The following is a 10,115-nucleotide window of genomic DNA, read 5'->3' as shown; positions in this document are numbered from 1 at the left end:
ATAGACAGTTCCCTGCCCTTAAGTCCAACAACCCTAAGTGCAGGCCCAGTTGGTGTGGCTGGGTGACAACTGAACACCTAAGGTCAGCCTCTTAGGACAGTAAGCATGAGTGTGGGGGGGGCAAGGGCCATGCTGACGGGAAACACGGTGCAGACAGTCAGTAGAAGCAGGAGCTGAGCAGGAAAAGAGGGCAAGTCCACATGAGATGAGCCAGCGTGAGAGGCTGGCGGGCCAAAGAGGAACCTCAGCTGGGGGGAAGAAAGCAACGACACAAGGGAGCCCACGAAAGTACGTGAGTGAGGAGGCGAAAAGTCAAAAAAGGGAACTTTCTCTCAGTTGTGAAGGTGCCTGTACATGTGTGTATGTATTTTTAGGAACACTCTTTAAACACAGGATGTTAAAGGGAAACAGCCAAAAAATTAAATGCATAAAATTTAATTCTCTATTGTAAATTTGCTTAACACCTTATAAATACTTTTCAGAATACCTATTTCCTAAATATTACATGAGCTTAAATAATGACTGTTTCAAAAAATGCAAGACTTAAGTGTTTTCTAGAGTCACCTTGTTATACTTCTGTCGTTTTACAGAATCTAGTTTCCTGTTGATGTCTTTGTTGGTGGCAGCTTGAGGGCCAAGTTGTTCAATAATTTTATCAATCTGTCTTAGGGATGTCGTACATGACCTGAAAAGAGAAAATGTCTATTTTCCACTCTGGTAACATTTTTTATAGAATAATATGAAAAGAGGAATGCTACAAACATGTCCCTTTTACTTCTCATTAACTAAAAGACAAAAGAAACTAAACCAGACTAACATTCTTTTTGGACACTAACAGAACTTGAAGAGTTGTTATAAATCTAAGATGACTGCTCATGTTTTTCTTTAATCTGGCTAATTTTAATCTGCTGATTCCCATTTGCAAACTGATTCATTCATTCTATAAGTATTTTAAGAAACTATATTATTTAATATATTCAAGAGACTACACAAAAATGATGGGCAATGTTGTCCTTGTATATCAAAAAATGCATATTTTTTTTTTAAAGACAATTTTTTAGAGCAGTTTTAGGTACACAGAAAAACTGAGAAGAAGGCAGAGATTTCCCATATACTCTTTGCCCCAAATATGCACAGACTACCCCATTACCAGCAACCCAAACATGGGTTTTTAAAGCCCATTATGGGAGTTTCCCAAAGTTTGGAAAAAAGTACTGAACATATTTAAACATTTTCTTATATAAATCAGACATCTGTGATAGTATTTTTCTTTTGTATGACTAGAAAACTTATTGCTATATTATTACACTTTGGAGTACAAACAGAAAAAGTCAATTTATAATAGACTGCTCCTAAAATAGACATAGAATTGCAACCCCCAACTTTCAAAAGACAAATTCAGTACTGACACTTGTGTAATTTGCTGTCTATATCCTCTGTGGATTTCAGCAGAAAAGATGTTATCAATGCAACTTACTGGTGGTCTTGGCACCATGTGTCACCCTCTGTCTAGCATTAGGCAGTCTCATGACTCTGTAGCACCCTACTCTGTCACCTCTGCAAGCAGTGGACACATTTCCAAGGTCGAACGTGTAAGGTGTGAGGACATCAAGGTCCTCACACCTGAAGATCAGACTACAACTATTGGAGAACACCTGCAGCTCAAGAGGCTCAAAGAACACACCAGAAAACTGTTAGCAGAAAACAGGCCCTTTAAGTGCCAACAGTACCACAGCATCCTCCACAGGCTGGCCAACAGCTCCATATTCTTCCCTCCCCCCTCCTCCAGCTGCTCCCACCTGACACTGCACCATCCCTCCACCTGGTCCTCCCCTTCTCTTTCCTGCTTGCAGCACGCTCTGCTGAGAACACTGGCTATGGGAGGGCAGAGAGGCAATGGAGAGTGAGCTCACCTCAATCCTCTGCCCCCTCTTTCAACCCAGGTCCAGGCCTCTCCACAACCAATGCATTCTGCTCAGCACAGCCCAGGTCTGTTTCTCCTCTAAAGCATAAGTGAGCCTCCATGGAACTTCACTTTTCCTTAGAGAGTCAAAAGTACAACGGAAGAAAGGAAAAGCTGGGAGGTATTTGTCACTGTTTCCAGAAATGCAAATCTGAGGTACCAAAAGACTGGTCCTCAGTTTAGGAACAGGAAACTAGAAAGAAATTATAGGATGCGGGGAGAGGGCCGGGGGATATTCCTGGTACCTGGAGTAGGACACATCAGATCTTCAGAAACACCTCTCCTGAGAACCATTCTGTGCCCAAGCTTGCGAGATCTGGGCCACTCAGAACAGCACTTCTCTCCAGGACATCATGTGTAAACAAGCTGCCAAGAACTGAACTGAGTGAGTACTGTTTACAATGCTCCTGAGAGCTAGGGTTTAAACACAGGTCAAGGACTTACTGACTCCATCTTCTGATTAAAGGTTCTATAAATCCCCTCAATTTTTGGACTACCACAGGTATTGTCTAAATTTTTCAGACAGAAGTAAAATCAGAGAGAAGGCGGTCCACACTCACGTGAGGTCGTCCAGGACTGACCGATACTCCTTCTCTGCCTCAGCAAGCTGGGCCACGCGGTTGGCCTCATGGATGGCGCTGTCCACCTGCTGGAGCACCCCTTGCTCCAGCACATCCTGGTCGTAGACATCTACACCCAAGCCCTGCAGCTCCAGGGCCTGTGCGCTGGGCTCCACCGCCTGGATCTGATGTCTGTCGATGTGCAGCAGGGCTGGCCCTCTCCTGGGAAGTTCCAAGAGACACCCTTCGGTGGAAGTGGAGGGTCCATTAGCAGAGGAACAAGAGGGGAGTCTCTGCCCCAGGTCCACGTCGCCATCCTTCTCCTGCTTGATTGTCCCCTCTTCACTGACACTGACAGCCTGGCTCTGTGAACAGTCTTGCTCCTGAGTTTGACTTGAGTCGGGGATTCTTTCATTTGGCATCCTCTTCAGACTATCTAAAAGGAAAAAAATTTTCAGCAAGCCCATCAGTTACATGGAATTGTATTTATAAAGTTTAGTAAATATTTATAACTAAAGCAGATTGATTTCTCAAAAGACCAAGCAATAATCCTCCAATTACATAAATTCAAGTTTCCAATTATTATTTATCTTAAAAGAACACAAGTTATGGATCTTCTTGAGTTCTGATAATAATTAAGAAAAAAATCCCAACAGAAAAAGAAATGCAGTATCATCAACAAGAACCCTGGGGCAGCCACCTGAGAAAGCTGGCAACCAGAATCCCAAGTGATGCCCACAGAGACTTCTCCAAATCAAGCGAAGTCATTTCACTGCTGCTTTCCAAGTGAGCCTCTTCACTGCATTATGGCACAAATGACCTACATTAGAGCTGCATGATCGACTGCAACATACAGATTTAGTGACTTAAGAAGAGAGACTTGTACAGAGATTCTCTACAAATCTAACACTAGAAACTTTTAGGTTGACTATTTATTCCAATAAGTAGAAACCTCTGAAAAGAGATAATAAATAACACCACTCAAATCAGAACCTCAGTTAGATTAATTAAAAGTCTCAAAAATAACTCCATTTCAATGCATAATATAATTTCTCACCAGCAAGCTAGCAAAAACACAATGACTGATAATATCCACTATAGGTAAGAAAGAGCCACCTTCACATAATGCTGGTGGGAATATAAATTAGTAAAATTCGTTTGGAAGGCAGTTTAGCAATATCTACCAAAATTTAAAATGCACATTACTAGGCACTTATTCCAGAGAAATACTCACATATACATAGGCTATTTATTGTAGCATGTTTAATAGTTTTAAACTGGCATTAAGTATTCTCAACGGTAATAATATAGAAGCCAAGTAAAATGAAAAGCCACGTCGTATGAAGGCATTTATATTGGAAAAAAATGTGTACCCACATCTGTGTGTACGGAATGCATTCAAAATAATCTGAAGACACATACTAAACCTGCAGCATTGGAAGAGGGGAAACAGAAGGAAAAGGAAAGAATAAAGGGGAACTTTCACATTTTACAACAAGAAATCAGGAACTCTTTTTTTTTTTCCCTTTTTTTTTTTCCTTTTTTTTTTTATCAGGAACTCCTTGAATGAAAATGTGTTTGCTATGCTGCCGGTATAACTCCATCTAATAAATGCTTTTAAATAGATTTTTTTTTAAGTGACAGCTTATCTTTTTATTTAACTGTGAATAAACTATTTCTATGAAATGTTCACAGGTTCCCCAACAAGCTCCACTCATTCCTCATTAAAGTGATGCCAGTGGCCAAGCACTAGGACACGAGGATGCCAGGAACTCAGTGTCACCCTGCCCCGAGGGGCTCACTCTCTACTGGAGAAGCATGCCAGTGGGGCAGGTGGATAAAAGAGGCACAGACAAGAGGCCAGGTGGACACAGAAGGGACAGTACACTGGATGTGGAGTTCAAAACACACATACAAACTGAGTTTTGAACGTGTGACCCAAGATCTGATACAGATGAGGTGTTCAAACATGTGGAAAGGAAATCTCAGGGAGGAATCTAAAATAACAAGTCTGGTCTGGACAAGTGAGTCACTGGTGAATTCAGTCACGAAAATTTGAATCAGAAAGGAAGCAGATGGGAAGCAGCCAAAGCTGCCCAGCCAGAATGCAGGCAGAAACGTGAATCTGGGCTCTAGAGAAAATCTGGACAACATGTGGAAATACCAGCACAGTAAACAGCCGCAGGGATCCCAGGGCTCTGACAGGTACCAAAGATTCTTTTAGAGGATAAGAAAGAGGCTAAGTTTGAAAAGGTTAAAAGTCAACATCAGAGAAAGAAAATTCCTCCCTCTGGGACCCTTCTGATTATTTCCAGGAGAAAGGATCAGACTGGCACTCTATTGCTTTCAACAGAGAGCAGGATTCTGGCTCCAAGCCTTCATGCTAGCTAGAATTTTTTCATTGTTCTTATTTGTATGTATACAAGGATTTCCTTTTCAGTTCTTAAAAAATATACTAATCAATCAAAATATTAAGTAATAACTCTGTAGTGCAAAGACAAGGTTAAAATAATGATGTTTGGAGAAAACGTCTAACAAGGAGTTAGGAAGGAATGGTCAAATATGGAAAATAATATCGCAAGTTCTAAGGAAACTACAAAGGTTCCACTGGATTTGGAAAGTTGATCAGTGGTTACCTTAGTAAAAGAAATCTTAGCGAAGCAAAGGGGAAAAAAATCAGACTGTAGTGGGATAAGAAATGAGTAGATAAGGAAATAGAGGCCTAAGGATAGGCTACTGAAGAGAGATCACTGGAATAAAAAAGTAATCAAAGGATGGGGAAAGAAAATTTGGTCAAGAAAAACTATAGGATGAATACCTAGTGGGGATTAGGGAGATAATCTGCAAAGAAAGTGGTATATGAGACAGCAGCAAGTACAGAAGTGAAGAGGGCATAGCACATCTTTCTCTGACTCTGGCAGGAGGATGACTCCTGATGGACAGGTGCAGAGTAGAGAAGCTTAGGTGGACCGTAGAGAAAATACTCTATTAAGGCAGGAAATTTGGGCATTACCTGAGTCACGGGACATAGTTGGGATGGGAGGTGGGGGAGAGTAAGAATCTAAACTAAGTAACCTGTAGAAGAGAAAAGGTGATGGGGAACAAACACTGGTGACATGTGTGGAAGGCCTACCAGAGGCTAGTTCCCGAACCAGGAATTGCCAACAACCCCAATTTTCTCCTTCAGTAATTAGCAGTCCCAGGGGAAATGCCAATGTTGGGAGTCTTCCGAGTAGAAAGGCAGATGTAGCTTGGGGGTAAAGATGTTGAGGAGATATGGGAGAAGTCAATACAATGCTGTAAAAACAATTATCCTCCAATTAAAAATAAATAAAATTTTTTAAAAAGATGCTGAGTATTTTAAGTAACTGACCTTGGGGGTTCAAGCTGGGTATATTAGGGAAAAAGAAACAAACAAGCCAGAAGGCACTGAAGAGGGAGGAAGGAAAAGGCAGGGGAAAAGGAAGAAAAGAAGGAAGAAAGGAATCAAGACACTTGGAGAATAGACCAAAGGGCAAGTCTCCTAGGAATAAGAGATGAAAACCAGGAAGTTCTGGTTAGAAGGTGGAATTTCAGAAGTGAAATAAATCATCTGACATTCAATAAGTATCTACTGAGTCAATTACACCAGACAATGTACTATGTCAACGAGTTTCTGTCTGCATAGAACTCAGAAGCTCTTGCAGATGACACATATTTTAAGAATTATATATAATATATGTATTTACATACATAAATATATGTGTGCTTAGTTGTTCAGTCATGTCCTACTCTTTGCTCCCCCATGGACTGTAGCCCGCCAGCCCCCTCTGTCCATTGAATTTCCCAGGCAAGAATACTGGAGTAGGTTGCCATTTCCTTCTCTAACATAAATAAGTATTTATACATAAATTACACACACACAAATGTAACTGTGGTAACTGCTACAGGAAAGTACAGACTTCTTCATAACAAAATAACAGAGGAGCCTGACATTATAGAAGTAGGCGTGAGGTCAGGGAGACCTCTTTGATAAACTGATATGTGAACCAGCATCTGAAGGATGAAATAACAGGCCAAAAGTGAATATTTTGCAAAGAAACAGCATGTGTGATTTCTAAGGCTGGTAAGAGTTGGTGCTATTGAAAAACTGGAAGAAGGCTGGAGCATTCTGAGAAGTCTTTATTGTACATGAATTACAGAGTTAAAGAAGCTGATAATGACTCCATTTATTTACAGAACGTCTTCTAACACTCTGCAAGACTTAACCATCTGGGAAAACAATATCTTCATTGTCCTCCTTTAAGCACTGCGGGTCTGTGGGAGGCGCTGGATACTGGTTTGGAGTTTTAGTTGTATATATGCAAAACTGGGAAGGGGAAGGGGTGTACTTGAAGATGGAGCCATAAGCAAGGACCACATCACGGGGAGCCTAGGGAAACATGAACTTGGATTTTTCTCCAAGTGTAATGGAGTGACTCTTAACAGTTTCAAACAGGGTGATAATGCCGTGACCCAATTTATGTCTGTAAAAGACCAGCTGGACTACAGTATGGATAATCGATCGGAGGAAACAGCGCAACATGGACATGCTGGGACCCGTACGGGTGAAAAGCGACAGGAGCTTGGAACAGGGTGGCAGCCGTGGGAAGTCTTTATGCTACAGCATTTATATGCGGACTGCTCAATCCTCCTTCACATACACCTGACTTGTTTTTACCCCGACTGTCCCGTTCAAATAACTCGTTTTAATCGAGATCAAACAGGGCCGGGCTGACCCTAAGGAGGGGAGCGGGGGCAGGACACAAAACCGGAAAGTTGATGCTTAGTCGCCGGCCCTCCTTGCCCTCGGGGGAGCCAGAGGCCGGGACCCCCCAACCCCAATCCCGGTCCTCCCAGGTGAGCGCTCCCTAGCGTTACTTCCGGCCTCAGGTGTGCTGGAGCGACAGCCGCGCGCCCAGCCCGAGGGCCCGCTCCTGGCCGCCCGCGCGAAGGGCTCCATCCCGGCTGCCAGGGGTCCAGGCGGGGCTGCGGCCGCCTGGAGAGTCGGAGCGGGCCCCGGACATCTCCCGCCTGACATTCAACCAGGCCGCCAGAACACTCACCCCAGGGCCGCGCGGCCACCCGTACGGAAACGTACACGCAGCAGCCGCAGTCAGCACCGGTAGAACTTGCATTAGGACCGGGCACGGCGCGTGCGTCTTCTGCGTCTCCTGCCCGCCGTAAGCACCGCCCCCAACAATGACCCGACAGCCGTGCGTGGGCGGGGCCTAGGGCGCATGCGCCGGCTTTAGGGCTTATTTTGAACCAGGGCGAGGCCACGTGGTTTGAGCTCGTGACACAGCTGTGCTTTTCTACCTGGGAGCCGAGTGCGGAAGTGGTCCTGGTTGCTGATCTCTGGCTTGTGGCTAGCGCTTCACGCGTGGTGAAAAATACATCTTTAGTAAAGGCGATTATAAGAATTAAAAGAAAGAATAATAAGAATGTTTCCAGAAAAGGTAGAGAGGGATACACAGAGTGCCGAGCGACTGTGCTGACAATTAACCATGAACCCCAAAGAGAAAGTAAAGCTTGGGGAAAGGAGCTGTCTTGAGCGCCTCACGTTTCAGTAGTCGGCTGAAATGTCTTCTGGCACGGCTGTTAGTACGTGAGGAATAGGGAGAGGGCTTATTTATCTTTGTTCCCCCTCTTACACACACACACACAGACACACGCACGCACGCACGCACCCCGGGTGGTGTGTGTACATAGTGGGCCTACGTCAGTGTCTTGATTGCGTTAGTCAGTCACTTAATATTTGTCCTCCGATCGAAAAAGTAAGGAGGATTTTTGAGCTGGGTGAGAATTCAGCTGGGAACGTTTGAAGAAACAAAACGGTCACACACAGGTTCAGAACAAAGGGAGAAAACTGAGCACCTGAGGAAGGAGTAGCCCCTTTGGGCGGCAGCTGTATCAAACAGCAGCTGCTTTGCCCAGAGATTCCTGCTCTGGGAGAGGATGAACCTTCCAGGGATCAGCGCCAGAGAGCCTTCTGGGAGTAAGTGACTGTGGGAAGGATCTTCTGGGTCTGCGTAGGAAAATGCCTTACTTTGATGTCTGAAGTTGGGATAGTAGGAAAAGGGAGTGGGAAGTATACTTAAAACACTCAATAATAGCACTGTGTCTGTCCTGTTGGCATTGCCAATCTACATATGCCTAGAGCCTTCCCACATCAAGATAACTTGTTTTCTTTTCTCAAAAGGAATAAAGAATTCTAGTCATGTCTTGAATAAAATATTGAAAATAGTAATGCATTGGTAAGATTAGTTTGAATGCTTGAATGGGAGAGCAGTTTTCCCCAAATATATAGTGGTTACCACTTTGAGAATGAGGTCCACTTTTTAATGTGTACTGTTTTGGTGAGCCTCTATAAATCATTCAGAATTTGGACGGGAAGCAAATGGTACACTAAGACTAGGTAGTTGAGAGTTAATAACAGTGTTTACAGAGGTGTGGGCAGGATTTAGGAAAACAACTCAGGATGGGGTAGTAATCCTGGGGCTGGTGAGAGGCCAGGAGCCTCTCTGTTGCCATCTGTTTTGGGCTAGATTGTATCCCTCAATTCATTTGAAATTCTAACCCCCAGAACCTCCAAATACAAAACTGTATTTGGAGACAGGGTCTTCAAAAACCCTAAAGACTGTTAAGTTAAACTGAGGTCATTAGGGTGGGCCCTAATCCAATGTAACTGGTGTCCTTATAAGCAGAGGAGGTTAGGACAAAGAGACAGAACGAAGACCATGTGAAGATACAGGGAGAAGATGACCATCTAGAGGCCAGGAGAGAGGACTCTGAAGAAAACAACCCTGCCAACACCTTAATCTCATACTTCTGGCCTCCAGAACTGTACAAAAGTTAATCTCTGTAATTTAAGTCACCTAGTTTGTGGTACTTTGTATGGCAGCCCTAACGAATAGATACATACATCATCCTTGGTCCTGAAGGGATCATGGGAGGAAATGGGTTCAGAAGACAGTAGCTGAGTGGAGAAGACCACTTGACCAGAGAAATGCAACAACGTGTGGTCACTCAGCAGGGGGTAACTGGGGAGATAAATACCCTGGCCTCACTCTCTTCCATTATTTCACCTGCTGGAGCCTCCCATCTCAAAACCACTGAGAGGTAACTCCCTGGCAGTTCAGTGGTAAAGACACCTCGCTTCTACCCTTGGGGGCACAGGTTCCATCCTGGTGGGGAGCTGATACCACATGCTGAGTGGCACAACCACAAGCAAAACAAAAAACACTGAGAGCCAGAGGACAAGGGAGCCTGTTGATGCCCAGCCCTATGGATCAGTCTCTTAGAGCACAGGGCAAGGTAGAGAGAGATGGAGAATGAATCTGGAACATCAAACAAGTATGCAACATATCCCATGCAATTATCAGTTCAGTTCAGTTGCTCAGTCGTGTCCGACTCTTTGTGACCCCATGAATCGCAACACGCCAGGCCTCCCTGTCCTTCACCAACTCCCAGAGTTTACTCAAACTCATGTCCATCAAGTCGGTGATGCCATCCAGCCATCTCATCCTCTGTTGTCCCCTTCTCCTGCCCCCAATCCCTCCCAGCATCAGGGT

At 44.1% G+C, this 10,115-nt stretch overlaps 1 protein-coding gene across 2 annotated transcripts in view; it reads right to left on the bottom strand.

Moving 5' to 3' along the window:
* ERCC6 (ERCC excision repair 6, chromatin remodeling factor) overlaps positions 1-7,721 on the bottom strand; it is a 72,443-nt gene extending 64,722 nt beyond the window's left edge. For both annotated transcript variants that reach the window (XM_043476336.1, XM_043476337.1), the window contains exons 1-3: positions 7,608-7,721; positions 2,524-2,959; positions 565-685 (exon numbers count right to left, since the gene is read on the bottom strand). In XM_043476336.1, the coding sequence (XP_043332271.1) occupies positions 565-685; positions 2,524-2,945 (543 nt within the window). In that variant the 5' untranslated portion in view covers positions 2,946-2,959; positions 7,608-7,721. The remainder of the gene's footprint in view (positions 1-564; positions 686-2,523; positions 2,960-7,607) is intronic.
* Between the last annotated feature and the right edge of the window lie 2,394 nt (positions 7,722-10,115).

This window comes from Cervus canadensis, chromosome 8 (assembly GCF_019320065.1).
Source record: "Cervus canadensis isolate Bull #8, Minnesota chromosome 8, ASM1932006v1, whole genome shotgun sequence".
NCBI lineage: Eukaryota > Metazoa > Chordata > Mammalia > Artiodactyla > Cervidae > Cervus > Cervus canadensis.
The sequence above is the reverse complement of the archived record's forward strand: the minus strand, read 5'-3'. Positions and strand labels throughout refer to the sequence as shown.